Genomic DNA, 23,879 nt, shown 5'->3' on the forward strand with positions numbered 1-23,879 from the left:
TAATCATGAGATGTTACAGAGATCTTCATTAAAGAGGGTTTATTTTAGACAGTGTGAGCATACATATATTGGTTCTTACTTGCACAAAACCCCAATCCCAGTATTATTCTTCATAAACCCGCCCTCAGATGGTCTCTACCCAACTTATGCAGTGACAGCATTGCTCTTGGAATTGGCTTCTCCAAGGTGGTGTCAAAGTGATAATCTGACAATCTGCCTCCCTAGCAACAAACTGAATAGGATGGAGACCACAAACAACTGCAGAGTCTCGTCTAAAGTAACATCCTAAACTGAATTTCTAAGACAGCAATAGATCTAGATCTCTCTGAAAAACCTGATGTCTGGCCAAATAACCTGTGTGGATCACAGCACACTGAAGCTTCACAAGGAAAAACTGTAATCCTTGTAATGCAGCCCCTGTTCATAATGTGTTTCCTCCAAAAAGCTCTTCTCAGCCAAATGGGGCTGCGTCACACACCCTTTGAAACCTTGTTCTTCTCTCACGGGCCAGCTGAGACGAGCGGCTGGTTGAATGGATTTCTCACCGAGAAGAAAGCAACTGCTCTGTTCTACCCAGTTCTGCTGTGCAGTTTCCCTCAGCAAAGCAATCAACGATAGGCTGTGGTGAATAGCAAGTTGGCTTTTAGCTTGGTCCCCTCTTTCCATTTGCTCTTATGTGTACTTCAGAGTTGGCTTTGCGTTTTTTCTTTGTTATTGTAACTAAAGGTTAAAGCTGTCATCAGCTTTCAAAAAATTAAAGTGTGCCATAAATACCTGTCAAATTCGAGCCTTGCATGCAGGTGGCCTGAAGCAGCTTGGCCCCTGGGACAGAGACCCCAGATTGATGCATGGATACATTCCTACCTGTCCTGTCATGGACTGGTCTGCCCATCTAGGAGGAAATGCGTATCACTCTGAAAAGCCAGAGGAGCTGTAATTCTGCAGTGCCGCTGGAGTGAGAGCACAAACAACTGAGAATGAAAACCAAGGAGCTGTGCAATGCTCAGGCAGCCACAAACATGGCTGGTTTGAAGAACGGCCACCAGCCAGTGGACGGGACCTGCTGAGAAAACTCCCTGAGGTGCACCACAGAAGAGTAGAAGTGTTGCACAGCAGAGCAAGACCTGAGTGTGGAGTCTGTCTCTTAGCTGAGGGATGGTGGTGTGCGGAACAGGAAGGTCAGCTTTTGCTCTCTCTGGTTTCTTTCCCTTTAGCTGAACTTATCTGGCAGCTGTAGGAAGACTCAAGATGATGTCCTGCTCCTTTACTGAAGGATGTGTACCACAGCAAGCTTCCCATGGTTTATTGCAATTTTATGTATTAAAACAGGGTCCTCCATCTATAACCAATGTTTGGAGACAGGCAGCACATGCAAAACATACTTTCCCTTTGACTTGTAGGATACAATGAAGGGAACTCGGTCACTGATGAAGGAAAACAAGGGTTGCGAAGTTTTCAAGCTGGGGGCAGATTTAAATTTACATTTCTCCAGCCTCAAAGTTTGAGGCTTGATGTACTTACCAATGAATGGGATCCATTTGCTATGACACTGGAAAACAGTTCAAGTGTTTGTTCTAAGTATCCTCTTTTTAATTTTTTTTTCTTTTTTCTTTTTTTTTTTTAATTTTTAAAATTTTTTAATTTTAGATGTAGAAGTAGTTGGGCTTGAATACCATGGAGAAAGCTATGAGATTATGTATTTACAGACACCCAGAATAGCCCTGACTGGCACATGCTCATAGCATTGGTTCCACCCACTACCTGAGGAAATCTCCTAAACTTCTGCTTGTTTGAGTACAAGGTAAAGCATAAATCTACAATGAGGATACATTGAGGATATACCGACTGAAAAAAGAAAACAACAAGAACAAAACCCATAAATCTTACCTTGGTCTTGTTTTCATGCTCGCTCTGTTCTTTAAGTTACGACTTTTGTTTAGTACTTAAGTTCTCAGAATAACGTTTTGTTCTATGAAGTACATCTTAATACAGCAGAAAATACCATTGCTTAGCACATCAACAAAAAAACACATGATATGAGAGGTCTGTCAAAACACTAAGTTATTATATACAGCTCTGGATATTATTCTTCCTTTGACTTTTAACGTGTTACTCTCCAGAAAACCAAGACATTTGTCCTTATAGGTTAACGTACATTAAGCATGATGGTAAGCCAACTTGAGAAAAAAATACTAACATTTCAAATGCCACTTTTGATTTCAAAATAAGATGGAATGGATCAGTGTGGTGCCAACGATTATGATGATTTCTTTTTAATGTTAGCAGTCCCTGGTAAGGGAACACGTGAGTACTGAAAGTCCTAGGGGGGTCATTTCCCCCCAGAAGTTATGAATATGGTGTACTCACTGAGTGGATAAATGCATCATCCCAAGGTGCACTATGCTGTATCCTTCTGTATATAACAATAATAAAAAAAAATAGCATGTGTAGAAACGCGCATTCTGATGGTTGATACATAGCTTTCAAAAAGCAGGTATACCCAATCCTCAGTTTTTTCATTCCTCTTTGATCAGAGTTCGCATCATTTAGAAGCTCAACTGACTGTTGTGATGGCTGGAGTCTTCCCAGCTTCTTCTCCTTCAGCCCCTTCGGCACCTGCTTCCACCTGATTGAACTTACCAATCTTTTTCAAGCTCTCCAATGCAGACTTCAGAGTGTCTTTCAGACTGTTCTCTAGAATCCACCCTTCACTTTCACACTCGGGGTCTTCAGGATTTGCGATGCTTTCCAGAGAGGTGTGCAAAAGACGCAAGCCAACCATCACAGACATCTGCGCCATGCAATGGAAAAGAGAGGGACGGTCAGGAAAGGCTTCCTATCCTTGTTTATGTCTTTGCTGACCTCTGCTATCAGCAGGACGGTGCTCACCCTGCTAAAGCTGCCGGTTTCCTAACAATGCATTGGGATGTTTGTGATTCTGACCCATTGCACGGATAAATGTAAAATTCACATCTGGCTTTTAGACTCTTTTAAGACAGAGCACTGGGCAAGCCTGTGGACTATTCCTTAACTTTCTTATCCTGGTTGTGCTGTCCGTGTGTGATCAGCACCTCCAAACTTGTGGAAGACAAAAGCAATCATTGGCTGCACTCAGCATTTGCAGATGTTTGTGTTTTTCTGTCTTCACTCAAGGCCACAAAAGGGACTTCAGCCAAACAAACAAACTTCATCAAGTACTCCAGTATCCAAAAGCAACTTCTCATCCTGTCAGGATGAATCAAGCAACCTCCTTGATTCCTTGGTCCTCAAAAAGGTTCTCATAGCTCTGAATCTGGAGACAGTCCTACTTTGTTCTGAATCTACCTAATACTACAGTGGTGTGAATCAACTGAAGCACCCTCCTATAAAGGCCACTAGAAGTGATAAATTACATCTTACTAGTCATTGGATTTTAACATCTGGCATCTTCCCTTCACTCTGAGCCCCTATTTTCCTGCTGACAGTAATGAGGCTAATAACTTCCATATGGATGGTTGTTGCAGGTAAAGATTAATATATTAATAGGATTGGACCTAAAAGGTGGTCTCCATGTTGTTCTCTACCTGTGCCTCCTCACTGTATGTCAGCAGTAGCTTTCCCTTGTGACTGATTTACTAAGTCCCACTACTTGGCAGTGTAATTAATCATACTCTCAGGCTTCCTGGAGAGAAATTAGTCACAAAATATGGTCTTGCTTCAAAAAGGAAACTGCTTACATTGAAGGGACCAGCAGACCTGCCTTCAAATGAGATTCTATGACATTTTCTCTCATTTTAAGACTTCCTTTTCTTAAAAGTCATACTCAGAAAGATTTTGAGTTCCCAGGCTTAAGAGGCTTGCTAAAAGCAGTCCTAAGTGCTTCAGCTCTTGTAGCCTCTGACCTGAACCTGCCTCCTCTGCTGGATGGGAAGAGGGTCCAGCAAGTTAAGAGACAACTATCTGCTAAACCATTTCCCACATCCAGTTTTGCAGAAGTAATTTGTGTTGTAAATTATTTATCCTGAACCTCCAATGCAGATAGATAACTTTCCTATAGCCCCATTGCTTTCCATTCTTGAGTCTATCACATTCTCAGAGAAATCATGAATGGCAGCTGCACTTCTCTGTTAATTCAGAAATGTATGTTAATGCCTCAGCATGCTTCAGCTTTGTAGAGATAGTTTGAATTGGCCTCTGTTTATAGAAGTACTTTAAGGGACCATGAAAGGCTGAAGAAACGGACAGCAAGTCTGAAGTTCAACCAATGCAAAGTCCTGAACCTGGGAAGGAACAGCCCCAGGCATCAGTACAGGCTGGCTTTTGGAAAAGCTCTGCTTTTTGCCTTTTGGAAAGCGGCTCTGCAGAAGAAGACCTTGGAGTCCTGCTAGACATCGAGTTGAACACTGGTCAGCAATGTTTCCTTGCAGCAAGGAAGGCTAATGGTACCATGGGCTGCTTTAGGAAAGTGTTGTGAGTGTGTGGATGGAAGTGACTTTTTCCCCTCTCCTCAGCACTGGTAAGGCCTTGCCTGGAGTTCTGGGTCCAGTTCTGGGCTCCCCAATACAGGAAAGACGTGGACTGGAGAGAGTCCAGTGTAGGGCCATGAAGATGACTGAGGGACTGGAACACCTCTCCTGTGAGGAAGGGCTGAGAGACCTGGGCCTGCCAGCCTGAAGAAACGAAGGCTCGGCAGGATCTGGTCCATGTATATAAATACCCGAAGGGACGGTGCAAAGATGGAGCCTGGCTCTTTTCACTGTTGCTTAGTGACAGGACAAGTGGCAACGGGCACAAATTGAAACACCAGAGGTTCCATCCTGACATGAGGGAAAGCTATTTTAACATGAGGGTGACTAAGCCAAAGAGGCTTTGGAGTCTCAGTTTTTGGAGATTTTCAGAAGCCACTGGGGAAGGTGATGGTCAACCTGCTCTAGGTGGCCCTGCTTGATCAGGGGGCTTGGAGGTCCCTGCTGACCCCACTCAGTTTGTGATGCTCTGAGTTGTAGATCTGTGCTTAATCACAATTCAGAAGAGAAGGACATCCCAAAGCAAGCCCAGTTTTGCAGAGTGATGATTTCCTCTGGCCAACAAACTGTCTGGAGAACCAGCCTTCTCACCATTGCTCTAGAAATGCACTCTTCAACCCCCTAGTTTCCTCTTTCTGTCTCAGGAAGTCACTAAGATGGCTGAGCTTGCTCTGCTTGACCTTCTGCAGCCAAGCCCATCTGTTTGCCAGGTTTTAGCCTGAGGCGGCTTAGCCAGGGCACAGTATGATCTTTTTTTGTCACCCTCATGACTGACCGTCACTCCAGGGAATCCTACAGCTTTGCTAGTAAAAGCAGCATGTGGATAATTATACACTTCCAGAAAACATGACAGCCTGCCTTTTTTTTTTCAAATAGAGGTCTTAATACTTCACAGCAGAAACTTGAGACCCAACAGCCTGCCCAGTGGTGCTCTGGCATCTCGCAACGTGCAGGTAAGAGCCATGAGGACATCTCTCTAGGACCCTGCCACACTTCCCACCGCCTGATCTCACTGGCAGGGTCCTTGGGGTTTGTTCCCCATGTCACACCCTCATGAGGCTGGAGCCCAACCTTTGCCAAGAGCCCCGGTTCTCTGCTGCACCACAGCTCAGCACAAAACCATTTACAATCCAAACTGCAATTTAGAGAAAGCAATTGTGTTCCAAGAGAGGGCAAACTGGTGTCTGCTTCCTGCTTTGCTTCCTCCCTCCAAAGTTCCCCCAAACAGCAGAAGTTTGAGACCCAAATATGGCTCCATTCCTGATACGGAATATCAGGCAAGTCATAAATACCCAGAAGGACAATTAATAGAACTCAGGCCTGTGAGTGCAGGTGAGAGCTCCATAAAGCTTTGCCTGGAGGATCCTCTGATTACCTGAAAAAAAATCTCACCTTTTATTTCAAAAAAGATGAAGGAAAAAGAAGAGAAGATCATATTCCTCATTACTCCACAGGTTGAAAATGCTGCCAGGGTGTAATTTGAAAAGTTAGAAGTAAAATGCAGTATTTTTATTGCTGCTATTAACATTATCACCATCATTGCTCTCCCAGGAGGCAGCAGAGGTGTATTACAGGCTCTGCTCATGATTTTTTCACAGCATTTTTGTGCAATTCAGCGCTCGAGTTTTGGATCTCTTGATTTTCATGTACAGCAGAGCTGCCCTCTCCTCAAGCACATCAACTAAACAATATTTTATCAACAAAGCTGCACTCCAGGTGATGGTGCCCATGTCAGCACCAGTTTGCACACACACTGAGGTAACTGATAGCAGACTAAAACAAAACTGATCTGCCTGCTTTGCCAAAATTCCATCTTGTGATCAAAAATAGCAGACAAAGCTGATGGAGAACCTTAAACCAAATGCTGATCTGAAGCTGGACACTGTACAAGGCTCTGGGTTTTATTTTTATCATCATATAAAACCCTTAATTCCACTCTGTACTCCACAACTTTCAGCCATCTCCCTCTGGTACGCTGCTCTGAGCACTTTCTATTCCCCATTAGGGTGACACAGGTAGAAATAATGCACCTGGAGAGCTCAGCTCTCACACTCCCCACCCAGTGCTCTGCATCAGGCACAAAGCTGGTTCGCTTTTTCCCCTGGTTGTGGGGACATTCAAGGCCCTGATGGGACTGTAAACTCAGCCCTTTCCAGTCTTCCCTTCCCATCTTAAGCCTGGGACCTTCTGTGATTTCCTGACCATGGTGGTGAATAATTGATGTATTTTAAGCAAATTTTTAGGGGTGAGCGTTACCATGCTGACAGAGTACCTCAAAAAGCCAGACAAGGAGGACGACAGCACCCATGGAGCTCATCATGCTGCTGTAGTAGTGCAGGAGGGCTTCCCGGCAGCCACGGCCCCAGAGGTTGAGCTCCTCCGTCTGGTAATCGTAGCTGTAGTGAGCTGAGTTGTTGGTGACCTGGTACTGGATGCAGGGCCTCGGGGAGCTGGGGTTGCAGCAGCTGAAGGGGACGCCATCAACCAGGTACCGTCCATCCACGTTGCTTTTGATTCGACTGCATGCAGGCAAGGGCAGAAGGAAGCATCAATACACACTTGCACATGTAAAGATACACCAAAACGAACTCAAATGAGAAAATGAAGTAAGGGTAATGAAGATTTTCCTCAGTGCTTCCCAGATGTGCAATTTCTCCACATCTCCTGTTTACTCAGCGCCATTCCCCTCAGGTGGCTTTGGTCAAGGCTATGCTGACTCTATATTTAACTCTTTGGTATGGAATAGTTAAATAGAGACATATGCCCTCTCAGGGAGCTCCTTCAAAGAATTGAATTTTTAAGAAAAGTAGAGAGAAAATTCATGAAAGGCGTTCAGAAAAAGAGTGATCACAACATAGCTAGGGTGGAAAGAGCACTGGAGGTAACCTTGGAAAAGGACCCACAGTAACCCACCAGCTAGACCACTGATCCAGCAAATCTAATATCTTCTTCATGATGAAGCTCCAGGAAGGGGCCGTGCATTTAATCCAGACCACAGAAGGCAGCCAGTATTGGAAACACGAGATGTACTTCAGCTACAAGGTGCTGAATTCATGAATTCTTTGCAAGAGCTTCCCAGCTGTAATTCATTTGAGACCATGGTTGCTCCCAATAGATAGCCATTTAGTCTGGTGCCTTCTTGAGCTGTTAAGACGCGAGATGTTTAGGCTGTGAGTAGTTCCACCAAGAATACAGGAGAAAACTATGAGAGCGCTGCAGCTCCAATAAATATCATTTCACTAAGAAAATGGTACAGAATGAATGGAGAGCCCCATTGATCTAGAAAGGGGAAAAAGGCCTGAGAGTTGCTTGTAGCTTTTAATGGAGTGTTTTTTTTTAAAGCTGTGTAATAAAGAGCAGATGATGGCAAAAGCCTGGTAAGACAAAATTCCTCTTTGCAGTCATGACCTAAATCCATTTAAATGCCAAATGCAGGTTTTATCTCTGGATGCTTTGAGTTGGGTCTAATTCCCACTGATGTGTGAATGCTCCACCAGTTTCAAAGAGACTGGATCAGACCTTCACTCTATGAATAATATGAAAATTGCTTTGCAGAGGATAGACTTCCCTTGAAATAAGGGGAACTTTGCTACTGACCTGAAAGGGGCCAGGACACCCCACCAGGAACGTGAACAGAGATCATGCCTCACCATGCGGTTCAAACTCTGATTTCCCTCATTAACAACTACTTGTGGATTGGTTTTTAATGCTCTATTTCCCTTTTTCAGCAGCACAAAGAAGTTGCCATGACTCTCATTCCTGAATAAGACATAATTTATAAGGGCAGTATAACCTGGTTTTCCCTCCGTGCTTTGCCCTTCCACTGCTGCTGGATTAAGATACAGCTCTCAAATCTCCATATAATGCTGGCAAGGTGAACTTATTACACTTTTAAGAAGTTATTTATACCCATGGGCATACCTTCACAACGCAGATACTCCTTCATTAAGTAGTGAATGTATCTGTTCTAACCCTGCAGTGCAATAGCTTATCCCTGGAGGAGTTTTCACTATATTGTCCTGGTTGAGAACTGTAAAAATAAGCAGACCACCCAGCTCGGCAAAGCAATATGCAGAGGCACACAAATGAAACCGCATTTATACAGTCAAACAGGGATCCCATGAGGTACACAAAGCTGTTTTCAGCATTACTTCAGACATTTTTAACATACACTGGATACCTCAAAAGCAGAAGGCCCCTCTGTGTAGCCACACAGTACCCACTTAATGAGCGCCAGTCCCAAAGAATTCATCTCTTCATTTCAAAAGTTCATTAGCTCTCACATTTATTTTTCACTTGTGCTTATGTGCCTAAGCTCATTTTGAGATTAATACCTCTTATTACACTGACATTAGTGCCACAATGGTGTTTCTGCTCAACAATATGTTCTGGTTTGCAAAGAGGAAGATAGTGAGATTTTCATATCAGGTTTAAAAAGTTCAGCACGAGTATTGATTCTGAATTTGTTCGTACATGAGGAAACATAAAATGCATCTGACTATAGAATGGCAGTATCTCAGGTTGGAAGGGATAAGGATCATTGAGTCCAACTCCTAGAAGAGATAATATGTAAAGCAGGGAACATAAATAGATGCTGACAGCTCTGAATCGTCTCAGGGCTGAAGCAATCCACTGAGTGAATTTTAACATGAAATTCTAAATCTGAAGGATATAAAGCACACAGGTTATTGCTAAAGCGATGGTCTTTCTGATTGTGTCCTGAAGATTAATTACCAGTATCTAAGGTGGAATTCCAAAAGTGGTGCTGACCGTGTCTATCTAGAAGCCTCTGAACAGGACCTTGGGTCTCACAGAGATCTCCTTTACATATAGTGGGCTTCTGCTACTTTGCTGTTAGTCGCACACTTGATTTTGGGAATCGGCTCTATGTAAAGAGTTATAAAGATGTAAAAGACACAAGAGAATATTTTAGGAGTTTGTTTACACTGTACCAATTAAGAGTGGGATATTTCCCTACATTTCGTTTTACATTCTGTGTAATGTTAGAGGAATTTGGCAGATGAGAAAGTAATCTAGGAGAACATTTGACATCCCTATTAAAGCAAGGACAGATAAAAAAAGAAAAGCACTAAATACAAAAAGTATCCATTCAGCACCTGTTTTAGCACACCCTTCTCTAGCAAAACACTGACCAAATAACGATACAAGGCAATACAAACCCTGCTAAATCACTTACTCTTTCACTTCTTTGGAGCTGAAGTCCAGGTATCTGTTGCTGATCCACTGAATTTCAAACCAGTCTTTGAAGCCATTGTTCCCACAGCACTTGAACTCGATTTGGAGCATGTCGATTGTCTTCTTCATGAAGCACCTTCCAGGGGTGTCTGTGTCTCGGTAGAACTTCATGCTGTTCTTCAGCCCCTGAGCCAGTGTGCTCTCCAGGGAGCCCCGCATGAGAAAGCAAATCAGAGCGACCAAGAAGAGGAGTATGTTGAAGAAGAAGCACAGTGCCAGGTAAGGTTTCAGCAAAGGCTTCCACTTGGCAAATTTAGCGGGATCCAGAGAATCGTAACAAATTTTGCCAGCAAAACCATTGAAGGCGCAGGATAATATACCCATCAGTATCAAGGAATTGGGCACAAAATGGCTTTCAGAATTGTCCATCACTTCGCTTCGCTTCCGGAGCTCAATTTTGAGGAACAACCCCATGCTAAAAACAATGATTCCAGCAAAGACTGAAAACCAGTTCATGAGCCATAGTCCCTGGGCTAGTTTTACCCGTTTCTTCTGGTTGAATTTGACTTTCAGCAGAGCCATCGTCGCAATACGTGAGACGCTGAAACCTTTTGCAGCCTGGACCTCTCTTTTCCGTGTAAGCGATTCGAGAAAGAACCATTCAGGCGTTTAGAAAAGCTCCGGCTGACACAGCCCAGAGTGAAGTGCTGCATGGTCCCTCCATCTTCAGCTCCCCACACTCGGGTTCAAGCAAGTAGAATAAGATCCAAATTCACAAATTCACATTAGTAAGAGTAATGGGCAATTAGCACCTACAACTATTTCTGGTGGTTCCTTCCAAGCAAAGGAGAGACAGTCTCAAGGTTTCAAATGATTTGATCTGGATCTGCAAGACGTCATTCTAATACCTTTAATCATTTGATCCAATTTGGAGAAATGTCTGTCAACAGATGAGTGGAAATAATCCCTCGTTTTACTATTGAGTAGATTTGGGCTTTCTTATGATAGGCTGCCTGACAGAATGTGAAAACCCAGCGACACAAAAAGATCTTTGTTACAAGCAGGATATGGATGCTTTGAGGAAAAGGGAAGAGGGTGTGGAGATAAAAGCAGCTGCTTGGATGCATAAGTGCAGTTCCTCTGTGTGACCCCAATTTATTCATACCAACACCTTTCCAGTCCTCAGCCTCCCCTGTTTACCCCAGATGACATCCCGTGGCTTATGTGTTCTGAAAGCAGCTAAGCGTGTCGTTTATAGTGACCTAAAAAACCCACACCTGGCATTTCTCTTTACTTTCAGGCTCTGTACAATCTCCAGGCGAAAGGAAAAGTTAAGAGAAACACAATAAATAACCTTACACCCTATTTGGAAAAGCTTTGCAGCAGGGAAAAATGGACCCAAGCAAGGAAAAACTTGGCCCTGTAAGGCTGGAAGCAGGGCAGGTGGGTGAGGGTGTGGGTGCTGAGGCAGAGGGTAAAGGGGCAGCCCCAGGGCTTGGTGAGGGCATCGGCTACCAGCACAGGGTCAGGTCTGCTTGGGAGGAAGGGGAGCAGAAGAGTGCAGTGCTCCAAAGAAGTACTTTTGTAGCCTGCTGCTACATGGGACCATGTGCACTACTTGGTTGCTGCCTTATATCCTGAGACACTGGAAACTGCTCAAGTGGTGATGAAGAACATAAAGCTGCAGACTTTCCTGATGCTCCTCCCCATCTAGATGGAAGAACAGCTGTGAAATACAGTGAAATACATTCTGCAGTGCAATTAATAAGATGAGAAACAGTAACTTGCCCACGGCAACTGTAAGCCTGGTGTCACTGCAGCTACTGTGATACTGTGATACTGAGAAGCTTTCAGAGTTCAGGAGCATAGGTAACACCTGCTGCCTTAATAACCTAACATTCAGGTGCCCTCAATAAATCTGATTTAATTTAATTTTATATACTCTGGTGTTTCCTATTAATTCAGGAACAAGAGTGGTAAAGTATGAACATGTAGCATACATTGGAAAGATCAGCATGGTGGAAAGGTGATACAGGAATGAAATGGCAAAAGGGACAAACAGGAAAAGAATACACCCATCTCCAAAGATCTAGGCTCACAGACTCCACAAGGGAGGGATCTCCAACCAAAGATCCTTCTCTGGTGGCAGTGAGCCCTTTAACAGGGTCCAGGAGAGGTGCAGCCAGGCTCCATTCCTTCCACTCACACAGCTGAATTGCCTTCACCTGTGCTCCCAGGACTGACCAGCTCCTTTCCCCAGGTGATCAATCAGTGGTTCAGGCCATGACTCAACAGTTCCCATACAGTATGCTTCAAGGCTCAATAGTATCTCCAGATTTACTGTCTTAGTCCTTTCCTTACACACAGGCAACAGAAGGAATTGTAATAAGCTGCTCCCAAATGGTGAATGCTTTCTGGGAGATGTTCCCTGGTTCACCTGATGCTCAGGACTTCTATGACTTCAGGTGACTCCTTTAAAGTTATCACAGGGAAATATAAAAACAACAACAATTTGGAAATTTGCTGTTTATTTAAATAGTGTCAAGAGTTCAATACCAACCTGGGGCTCATGGTAGTTAAAACTTCCTATTTATCAAATCACCATGCTTGCAAGATTTACCAGTGATTGGTAACAGTGAATTTTTGGCTATGCTCCCTTCAGAAAATGAAGCTAGGAATTAGGAAGCGTGGAGATGATGTTTCTAGCTCATGCCAAATGGAAGTAACAACACATGAGCTTCATCAAACTGATGAGCTGAGGGCTGGCTCTAGCACAGCAACATAGAAAAGAGAAAAGTGATGGGGAGGATCATTGAGAAGTGTTTTGTGGGGTAAGCAATACAGCAAATAAAGTTGTTTTTATTTGCTCTTTGCTCTTATTGAAAACCTTTATCTCAGCTCAGACTGACCATTAACTGGGTGAATTTCCTGCCTGGTACTTCACCTGGAAAAATCTTGAAAACCTAAAGCTAATATCACAAGTGTATAGTGATAAAAAAAAGCAAAACAAAAAAACTCGTGGCCTAATCTTTCTGCTCTGTGATACAAAATGGGTGGTTTTCTTGTTGTATCTCTTCTTTTTCTATGATGCTTTGACCACGAGGGTGAAGGTGTCTGCTTTAAATATCATAGGAGGTCACTGTGTAGAGATAAGAAATGTGTTTATGCACTCTAGTTGGTGGTTTTGCTTGGATTTGTAACCATGCAGTGTTTGTATAGGAACTGTTGAGTCATGGCCTGAACCACTGATTGAGCACCTGAGGAAAGGACTTGGTCAGCCGTGGGAGCACAGGTGAAGGCAATTCAGCTGTGTGACTGGAAGGGATGGAGCCTGGCTACACCTCTCCTAGACCCCATTTAAGGGCTGACTGCTATCAGGGACACATTTGTTTCTGGAGATCATTCTTTGTAGAATTTTCCCTGTGAACCTGGATGTTCAGAGACAGGTGAGTGCTTTTCCTTTGTAACACCTTTCCATTTGTTATTGCATCACTTCTATTGCCATTCTGATCTTTCTGATTGTTAGAGTGTTCAAGGGCAGCCCTAAGATGCAAGGTGCTGCAAGGCTGTACCATGTTACATAAATAACAGGTAGCAGAAAAAGCCTGTTTTGTGACTTCCCTTCCTGTGCATGCAAGCAACTGGGTAGCTTGCTGTATGTATCCCTCACAAAGTATCCCAGATCAGCTGGGAACAGAGGTGTGTGGCTGAATTCCGTGTTGTGACTGCTGTATGTCCCAAAGGGCAGCGTGACGTACCCTGTGTACTGTGGGTCTTCAGCATAGATTTACTCTGGACAGTTTCTGGCACTTCAAGCCATTCTTTATCTGCAGTGTGGGTAGAATGCTGGTTCAAAGGCAGACCATGCTTCCCATGAGGTGCTCATTATGAGTATTTACTTGTATTGCTGTAATGCTTAAAGAGTAGAGTTGACTGCTAAAGAATGAGTCATAAGTCAGCGTTTGTACTTGCAGAGACAGGAGAGAAATAGGTTGGGAAATAGAAGAAGCTTATAAAAGACTCGCAGTAGGCACTGCTGGAAAACATCTCAACAAAACAGATGGATCCTCAAGTCAATCAGACAAATTAGATCAGGTTGTGAATACAAATGCTGAAATTCCCCAAGTAGCACAGGTTTTTTTCCTTAAAGGTGATGAAACTGGCTTTCCAGTGCAGTGTAGAACATAAGCTTTCTTGTGTGGATCAGATGGACCTACCTGGAAAAGATACCACAGTCACAAGTGGGGAAGGCCAGGTGGAAAGAAGGAAGGAAGAGTGGGGAGGTAAGCACCAAAGCAATGATACCTGAGAGACAGACAGAAATGCACTGACCCCATACTCAGGATGGATGTCCAGATGCACTGCTGCCCTCACTGGAAACAGAAGCAGAATTCTCTGTTCTCTAGGGTCAAGGTTTCTCACCATTTGTCTGTGCTATATCCCAATATGCCAACAGATATGAACACTCATAGATCTGTGCAGTGCTGAAGCACTGCCTTTTTTAAACTGTTTTATTTAGTTCATGGGCACATGAAATCTAAAAGCTGAGCAAGGTTGCTGTGGTGAACTAATGCAGTAACTCTTGCTTTGGAGCTGTCTGGAAGGACAAGCCAACCAAATCGCTTTGCAAGAATGTTTGCTCTTGCAACTCTCTGTTGTTCCATGCTTCAGTGCTTTGTACTGCTCAGACTTTCTGCTTTTCTGCCAGTGAGCCCTCTGTTCAGGGCCAATTTACAGCTAGCTTTACTGTGCCAGTGTTTATTATCCTCATGATGTATTCATAACCGTGGCCCCAGCAGGCATTTGTTTTTCAGCCTCTGAAGCCTAGCAAAAGTAATTCTGTGCACGTGTGGTTCTAAAGTGCTTTGTTTATTCTGGTGGTAATGAAACGCAAACCTGAAGTACAGATCTTGAGCAGACGTTGCTCTGGTCTCATGTTATGAACAGTGCAGGTGCTAAGATGGAACAGTGTGAATGCTGCTGGTGTTTGCCCTGCCTGCAGGCAGCAATCAACTCTTGGTGTTCCTGCTTACCTGGTGAGACAACCTCTGAGTTCCATCTTCTCCCTTGCATTAGGTCTTAGGCTCTGTGCCTTCCTTTTGGGCAAGGTAGCATTAAATCAGTTTTCTTTCGAAGCAGATATGCTGCTTTCACATTCCCCATAGCTAGACTGTGAGCCTGACTTCATTGCTATCTGCTCAGTCACAAACCAGCTCTGCTCAGCCCATGGCTGAGCACTGTCTCCTTAATACAATTGCTTTTTCCCCCACAGGCATCGGGAGATTCTTGCAAGCTCTAATAGGTAAGACATTAAGCAATGCTAGCTTCTGGCCTAGGAGAGGCCGTCAGGCTATTTAGTTTGTGTCAGCATTGCTTATTGTACTGAGGGAAGGAGGAGCAGCGTGCCACTCTCCTTCCTGCAAGCTGCGATTAGCAGGGACACAAAGCAGCTCTGACCAGCCAGGACTGCGAGTCTCCTTGACCCAGGAGCATGCTGACAGGCTGGCACAGCTCCCAACAGAGCTGCCCCAGCAGTGCCCAGCTCTGCCTCTGGGTGCTGGAGGAGCGTGATTCAGGAGGAAAAAGCAGCAGCTGAGTCCGTTGCTGCAATCAGCCTTGCTCAGACAGCTCCAGGTACATCTTCACGTACTGCTTGAACAGGACCATGCATGAGCTGCTCCACCACAGAGACAAGATGCCATCGAATTCCTGACTTGGTAAAACCAGGCACTGAGTGCATTTTGTTGCTAACATACTGAAGATATCATCAGTCCTCTGGAATAAACCACTCCAGGCTTACCTGAAAATAGCAGGAAGTGATTTTTCTGATGGCAGAAGGTAAACGAACACAATCAAGCTGCAAGCACTGTAGATTCGGCTCTTAGTCATTCAGTGTTCAGTATTTGCTCAGTAAGTAGTTCCAATGCAACAGTCTGGATAACCCCACACTCTATAGACATGCCAAAGTATCCTCTAGATGCTATTTCCAAAACATTAAATGAGAGTCTATCATTGCTAAAAGAAATTGTTCCCAACATAGTGAGAAGAAATTGGTTTACTAGCAGACTAAGCATTTTAAATAGAGGTGGCTCCTCCTTCGCTTGCCTTGTTTAACTGTCCTCTTTTCCTTCCTGCAGATGTCTTTAGAGTGCTGGCAAACACCACACAGGTGAGTGAACGTGCCCTGCACTGCCATACTAGCATGAAGGCTTTCTTCAGGGACAGCAGTGATTTCCCCTAACTGAAGTTATCCTACAGATAGCTGGCAGTGCTCAGATCACTCCCTAGGTAGGGATACACGGCTATTCGTTTCTTCCATTAAAAAGGTTTCCAGAAGCTGCAGTTTGGCACATTCACAGGCTGTGTGAATATTCAACAAAGCTTTTCTAGTGCTTGTGTTCACGTAACACAGTACTGTTAACGCCCATTGGCTTCAGAAGTTTGGTCTGTTTCTCCTAAAATGATTCTGTTATGAATTTTACCTTCTCAGAAAGTGCACAGATGTTCAACTACCTGGCTGTGTGTTTTATCATACATGGAACTGTGAATTTACATTAAAAAAGGTGGCTGACCAATTATCCTCACTGCCTGAGATTGGATTTGCTCGCCTTGTGTTGTGCTGGAGACCAAGATCCAGATAGCAAATCTGTATGACTGAAGTAATGACGAACCCTCAAGAGGAGGTAACTGCAAATAGAGCAGTCTGCTGTGCAGTCACATCACTGAGAGGCGTTATTAAGTAATTTTGGTTTGACAAAAGTACTTTGTGAAGTACATGTGAACTGAGATCTCAATAGCCAACCTTTGGAAAGGGTCACTGTATATGTGAAAGCAAGAGTGTAGGTGTTCCCTCTGAATGACTTTATGATGCTGTCAATGCACAGTGAAGAAACAACTCAACCCCAAACCAGAAACTGAAATGCAAAATCCAGTTCATTCATAAAAAGTACAAACAAAAGTAAACAAAACTGTGAAACTGTGGAAAAAACATTTTAAAAAATCACCCCTTTTTTCATCCCCTTTTAAATAAATATGCTGAAAAAACAGGTTAAGTTTCTCTGTTGCCCCAAAGCAGTTAAGAACTTAAAGTATTCCTCATAGCAGTGATGCAGTTTTAATAGATTAGCCAGTATTTTTGCTCTGTTAGAGGCACATACAGTGACAGTGCAGCATAAATATTTGGCAGAGTTCTTAAATACAACTTCAGAGCTGCTGCTTAAGCAAGGTAATGATTTCCTTCCTAAGGGGCTGGTTTTGCACACTGCTCATTAACAGGTCATTATAAAGAGACCCCCCCCGCCCCCAATCATTCTATTTTTTTTCTGGTATTGAACAAGAGTGAATAAATGGGACTTGGAAAGTAACTGTGCACCAAGATGCTATTCTGGAACCCAAATGCCATACTCTGTTGTCACGTTTTATGAAGTCCCTCTGTCAGCACTGCATGTGATAGTCAGTGGCAGCGCTGTGAGCTACACCCACAGCAAAGCTCGCTGGCTGCAGGCAGGAAAACCAACCATTGGGAGGTGCATGAGCACCACTGCCCTGCAACGTGTGATGTCTGTCAGCATACAGCAGTGTGTGCCCTGAGGGGTAACCCCAAGTGTAATCTTATTCTGGTTTGTGCTGTTGACAGAGCCAGCTCCCTCTCACACATTTTGAGACTGCTGTTGTTTAGTATTTATCTACCTTCTGGAGGCTGCTTCATTTCAATCATTAATACAACAGGACAGTGTTATATTTGCATTAACTTTTTCTTGAAACAGAATTCTGACTAACAGCTGTCACCCACACAGCAGAACCTGGGGCCCAGACGTGTTGTGGCCCAGGATTCACCTCAGACATAGAGCACCCGTGTACAAACTCCCTCTTTAAACTTCCATTTGCTGCTTCACCGAACACCTCCCTCCCCCATACCCATAACAGCAGTCTGTAACTGCAGCACCACAGAAACGGGATGGATCTGGCATTCCCTCTTTTCAGTTGACTACAGCTTGCACTAGCAGGGAGCCTGGATTCTGCCTGGCTGAATGACAGCAGCACAGCGGCTCCAATCGAGGATTGCTGCCATATGAATAGCAGTGCTCCCAGCCCCATCTTAATGAAAGAAATTCAGCAATGAGGTACTGCAGTAGTTGGCCAACCCCACAGCGATACGTACAGATTACAGCAGCAAATTTAGTAATAGTAAACTACAGCCCAGTGGCATTTTTCAAGGAGAAGAGGCAGCCACAGGCTGTAAGTCCCATTGAAGCACCACGTGCAATCAATCACTTTACGGCCCGCAGGGGCGAATCCCTCCCACCCGCAGATCGGCGTGTTGCCGGCAGCTCCGTGGCTCGGTCAGTCCCAGCAGCTGACCCGCTCCTGCTCGGGGATGAGGCTCCAGTTGGGCGAGGGGCTGTCGCTCGCCAGCCAGTCGAAGTCATCCACCAGGTTCCAGTTGTTGCTGTTTCTATCCAGCCCGGACGACTCGAAGTCCGCCTCGACGCCCGGGTAGCTCCAGGCGTAGGGCGCGAAGGACACGTCGCTGCAGTCCTCGATGACGGCCCTGCTGGTCACCTGCACGTAGAAGCGGCTGCCGCGGGTGCGGTGCGTGCGGAGCTGCTGGCAGGCCACCACCAGCTGGCACTCGCTGCAGCCGTCCACCAGCACGGAGGTGGACACGGGCCCGCACAGCACGGTGCAGCCGCGGCACTCGCGCACCCGCAGCGTGTTGGGGTTGCCGCGGAGCCGCACCCGGCAGCCGCGCAGCTCCTCCAGCACCACGTCGCGCTGCAGCAGCTCGGCCGGGCCCAGCTCCAGCTCCCGGCCCTCGGCTCGGCTGAAGCCGCACAGCGGAGCCCCGCCCGACTCCCCCTCGGCGCTGCCCGCGGCCGGCGGCTGGGCGGGCTCCTCGGGCTCGGCGTGGCGCGGCTCGGCGCCCGGGGCCGCTTCTTTCTTCAGGTTGCGGAAGGCGAACTTCTTCTTGGGCTGCAGCTGCTGCCGCCGGGCCTCCAGCTCGGCCTGCAGCCGGGACACGGCTTCCTGGCCCTGCCGCACCTCGTAGGGCGCCAGGAAGCGCACGCTCTCGGTCAGCAGCTTCCGCAGCCCCTGCAGCCGCTCCGCCGCTTCCTCGGGCCGCCCGGCCGCCAGCAGCGCCTCCACCGCCTCCCGCTCCCGGCCGAAGGCGGCGGCGAAGAACTCGCTGCCCTCCTCCCGCACCGCCTGCGCCTCCTTCAGCTCCCGCTGCCGCGCCACGCCGCGCTGCCGCTCCGCCTCCCGCCGCTGCAGCCGCTCGGGCAGCACCGCGGTACCGCCGGCCTCGGGTCCCACAGCCGCCACGAAGGCGGCCGGCGCCCTCCGCTCCTCGCCCGCCGCCTCCATCTTGCGCTGCGCGGCGGCCGGCGGGAGGGGCGGGGCCTTTAAAGGGGCGTTGCCGTGCGGCGAGATGGGGTGAGTGCCGGCTCCAGGCGCCGCGGGGTGCGGCCTCGGCTTCCCGAACGGGCGGCGGGTTGTGCTGCCCGCTCTCCTCCTGCCTCCGTGCGCGCCGCGCTGCCCGCTCCTCCCCTCCCCTCCGCCGGCCGCGCGCACGGCCCTCGGGCGCTCCCAGCCTTGCCCGGAGGCGGCAGAGCCGGCAGCCGGGCGGGGGGAGGGTCGCGGCCGCAGAGCTTTCCGGAGGGACCCGGGCTCGGGGTGCGGGCCCGCGTGATGCTTCGTGGGATGGCTTATTGGAGGATGCGGTTGTGGTGCTTTATACGCTTCTCCGCGGCCTTCCTTCCCGCAGCGGAGTGACCGCGGACAAGCTGTGTGCACGGCAGGTGCCGTGCTGTTGTGAGCCCGCGGTGTGAGCGCAGCGCTTTGTAACACAGGGCGCTCGGGGCTGAGGGGCCGCCAGAGCGGTGTCCGTGCGGCGGAGCAGGGTGAGATGTCCGCACACAGCTCCACGGGATGTGGCAGTGGCTGTTAAAGCTGCGGGTGCGTGTGTAAATGATGTGAGAGGTGGCTGAGGTGGAGGTGCGGTGAGGACTGGAGTGCACATGGATGTGGAGCACAGCAGGGACCGTCATTCTCGTGAGCCTCCTTGAGAGCGGCTCACTCTCTGCTTCAGGGAACGGTAATGTCTGCAAAGAAAGTGAACGCCAAGCACGTGTGCGCACATAGATGTAAGTGCGGCCCCTCTGCAGGCCTGCAGCTAGCACATGCCTTCCCCTCGCCTTTCAAAATTGCCTACAATAAAATAAAATGCAACCTGAACTATCCGTTCATATCAAAGCATAATAAACTCAGAGTGGGTATTCCAACTGTGCTGTTAGAACTTACACTGAGATACAGAATATATATATTTCCTGCTTGCTACAATGAGAAATCAAGGGATGCCGAGGGCTGAGGATCCCAGAGCTTGTCCAGAGAAAGGCAACAAAGCTGTGAAGGGTCTGGAACACGGGTTTTATGGAGAGCAGGTGCAGGAATTAGGACTGTTCGGTCTGGAGAAGCGGGGCTCTCAACAACTGCCCGAAAGCAGGTGGTGGTGAGGTGGGAGTCAGCCTCTTCTAGCAGGTAACTGTAATAGGATGAGAGGGAATGGCCTCAAGTTGCTCCAGTGAAAGTGCAGTTTGGGCATTAAAGAACTTCTCAGAAATAGCAGCGAGGCACTAGAACAGGCTGCCTGAGGAGGTGATGGAGTCACTGCCCCTATCGGTGCTCAGGGAAGGTAGAGATGTAGCACTGAGGGACTGGTCAGCGGGCACGGTGAGGGTGGGTTGGTGGATGGACCAGATGATCTTTTCCCAACCCTAATGGTTCTATGATTGTTTGGTAGCAGCAGCACTTTGGAGCGTGTTGGTGGAACCTGCAAGGTGTTTGTATTGCTGTCTTGTAATGGATGCACAACAAACTAGAGATGGCCTGTTCCATCAGAATGTGGTATTAGTCAGATCTACTCCTGCAGTACCTGCAGTCATGTCAGCGTGTGATTGATTCACTGTAAGAAGGAAATAATCTCACTAGTTTCATAAGAAAGGTGTGTAAGTTTCTTAACAGGCCTTGCTCCCACCATTGTATGTAATACTGGTAGGAGCAATTGTGCTTATGTTATCATTCGGGAAAAAAATGATTTTTCCCTTGACATTCTTTAGTTCCTCTTTGGTTTGAAAGTAGATAATACTAATTTCAGTGATATGTTTTCCTGTTGCTTGCAGTATATGCTGTTGTTTGTCTTAGGCAAAGTTGCAGATTGCATGTGCTTACTTGGATCTAGAGCTGTGGAACTCCAAAAAAAAAAAGAGCTATAGAACTCATGTTTCTTGGCTTAAATCTGCATCATATGCTTATTGCCCTCGGATGCCACCCTCCTGGAAATACTGTACTGATTTAAGCTAATTCTGATTTATACTGACTCAACAGAATTCACTCACCATCTTCTTGAAATGACTGAATAGTACTGCATAGTTAGAGTGAAGGCTCAAGATCCTGTCTCATTTGAGCATTATTTTAATGAGAGGGAAATAAACGCAAGACCAACAGGAGCAACTGAGTGTCTGTGAAAAATACGTGCAGTGGATTCTTAATCTTGAGGTTCCTGAGCTTGTGAAAGTTAAGAACTTCATAACTGTGGTCTTGAGATGTAGGTTTGCACCTTCTCAGAGGGAGGAAGCACAGTGATTCCTTATCATCATTACATAACTCCAATGCTGACACTTTTTATTTCAAAGGGTTTAATAGATGTACATTGCACCATAAAACACAGAAAGTGCCGTTTCATCCCTTAGCCCTGTTTTCAAGAAAGGCAGCAGCCTCTGTCTCTTGTAAGTTCTTATCTGATAGATGCAATCTGTGAATGCTTGTTAGATTGAGCTTCTCCAGAAGAGATTAGCAGGTGAATGTCATTACTTCTGGCTGCAAAGTAGGTGCTTCGGTGACTTGCTCAACCATAGTTTGCTACTGCCAGTTTTACTAAGATCTTTTCTAACTCGTCTGGCACTGTCATCAGGCATTAAAGATGTAAGCTATATTATGATTCATTTAAGATACTGTTGACTGTACGTTTTTCATGGTGGGTTGGGGCTTCATTAGAAGGGGTTGTCAAGGCTCTGTATTTCTTTATCAGGGATGTTACACCAATTGCTTTTAAAGAAGCTTCTGTTGAACTAAAATGATCTTCTTTAAACATTTGGCCATATGGAAAAGCTAGACAATGTAAAATATGTGTATTTTTAAAATCATTAATTAGAGAGAATAACAACTATAAGACTTGGTGCATCTTAATTGCAGTGAGTAATGCAAAAGCTTTGAAATCCAATCCTCGGGAAGGTGTAAGATACTAATTATATTCTGACCAGTCAAGATGCACTTGTTTTGCAACAAGTCTGAGCTGGTCACTTCAGAGAACCTGCTATTCCCAGTGCCAGAGGTGGAGAAACAAATTCATTTCTACTAAAATGAGCTATCCTTCAACAGCCAAGATGGACTTCAAAGCATAACACATTATGACAAGAGACACTGAATGATTAATAAAGCAAGGCCCAAATACACAATGCAAAAGCTCCAGAAGTGTACTTAGGTTTAGTCTAAGCCTAGCGTCTAATTGATATTTAGGGCCCAACTTGCTAATTGACCTAAGTTAAATTCTGAAGACTCAAGTATGTAAATGGAAGATGCTGTTTCATTTTGTCCAGAAGACTCAGAAGCACATTGTGAGAAACAGTATGGAAAGCTTTGCTGGAATTCAAAAACTGGCTTCCCTTGGTCAACAAAGTGGGTAACCTTGTCCTAAAAGGAGACTGATTTCATTAAATAGGCCCCTTCCTTGTGTATTTGTGTTGACCACGACTGCACTGTCTTTCAGGTGTTTGTCAGTAATTCCCAGAATAACCTTTGCCATGGTTTTGTCAGGCACTGAAGTGAGACTGATAGGCCTGTAATTACCAAGGTTTTCCTTCTTGCTCTTGAAAACCAGGACAGTGTTTGCCAGCTTCCAGTCAACTAGGACCTCTCCAGATTCCCAAGACCATTGAAAAATAATTGAGAAAGGTCTTACGATGACATCAGCCAGTTCTTGGTGTACTATGGAATGAATCCCTTTGTGCCTCATATATACACGCAGCGAGAGTAGCAAACCTTGCACAAGTTCAGGGCTGGCTGGGAGTTTGTCATTACTGCAGTTGCAATTTTCCAGCTGAGGGCTCTGGGGGTTCCAGATCAGTGTTGAAGACGAGCAAAGGCAGCATTAAATGGCTCCGCAAAAATGACCTTTTTGTTGTTCCTCACAGTATTGGCCAGCTTCAACTCTAACTGAGCTTTGGCTGCACAGATTTTCTCCCTGCAATGATGAACAGCATCTCTGTTATCATGTTGAAAGACTACTTCCTCCTCTTACTGGAATTTGACCTCCAGTCTAAATCTGAGGAACTAAACTCCACTCATGTTGAATCGCCTTTTAGTGATAATATTATTACATTACAGCAGTCTTTGTTCATATCCAGATCTATTAATTAACGTATTTATTTATTCTTAAATCACCCACAACACTTTGTTCTCTTAGGAATGGCCCTTTCATTAGCTTCTTTGCCTTATTGCTATTTTTAATTGCTACTATATTTTTTTCATCTCGTGTCAGCTTGCAAACATAACTTTGTGTATTTCTGTATCCACGTTTACCCGTTGTTTTCCCATCTGTGTATTCAAAACCAGCTATGAACAGCTCTCAGTTTTCTGCCATTGTTTTGCAGTCTTGGTTAGATAGTAATAGTAACCAATTTTGCAGTATTGGTTAGATAGTCCTGCACTGATAACTGATACTTGTGTTGTGCAGCTTTTGTATGTTTCTTCTGTAAATTCTGGCATTGTTGAATATTTCTCCAGATACTGCTGTAAAGCTCCATCTCTTCAGAGGTGTTTTTCCTCAGTACAATCCAGTAGCTGAATCTCTTGAGGTGATTTTAACTTGGGAGTGAGAATTATTAATCTTTCAGACTCAATTATCCATTTTATGGTAGTCTAAACTGAAGAATGTGAGCCTCTATTTAAATAACCTGGAGCACGATCAAGTTATTCTTTATCTGTTCTAGTAGTAATATTCCTGTGTAATTTGTTTCAATGAGTGGTCCAGTCGCCACATTTTTGTTTCTATTGATCAATTGTCATGCTATGAATTCGCCTCTCATGGAGGCAAAATTCTCCAGAATCTCATCTTAAATC

General features: G+C 45.6%; 2 protein-coding genes across 2 annotated transcripts; both read right to left on the bottom strand.

Annotated features, from left to right (window-relative positions):
- Positions 1-25: 25 nt before the first annotated feature.
- On the bottom strand, positions 26-11,849 carry PRPH2 (peripherin 2). The gene is made up of 3 exons (XM_015857357.2): positions 9,703-11,849; positions 6,778-7,024; positions 26-2,791 (listed from the first exon to the last, which is right to left on the bottom strand). The coding sequence occupies exons 1-3, from the start codon at positions 10,281-10,283 to the stop codon at positions 2,555-2,557; spliced, it is 1,065 nt and encodes a 354-aa protein (XP_015712843.1). The 5' UTR covers positions 10,284-11,849; the 3' UTR covers positions 26-2,554.
- Positions 11,850-16,547: 4,698 nt separating this feature from the next.
- On the bottom strand, positions 16,548-19,216 carry TBCC (tubulin folding cofactor C). The gene has a single exon (XM_015857405.2). It carries the CDS (start codon positions 19,065-19,067, stop codon positions 18,045-18,047), a length of 1,023 nt encoding a protein of 340 aa, XP_015712891.1. The 5' UTR covers positions 19,068-19,216; the 3' UTR covers positions 16,548-18,044.
- Between the last annotated feature and the right edge of the window lie 4,663 nt (positions 19,217-23,879).

Source organism: Coturnix japonica, chromosome 3 (assembly GCF_001577835.2).
Source record: "Coturnix japonica isolate 7356 chromosome 3, Coturnix japonica 2.1, whole genome shotgun sequence".
NCBI classification, from domain to species: Eukaryota; Metazoa; Chordata; class Aves; order Galliformes; family Phasianidae; genus Coturnix; species Coturnix japonica.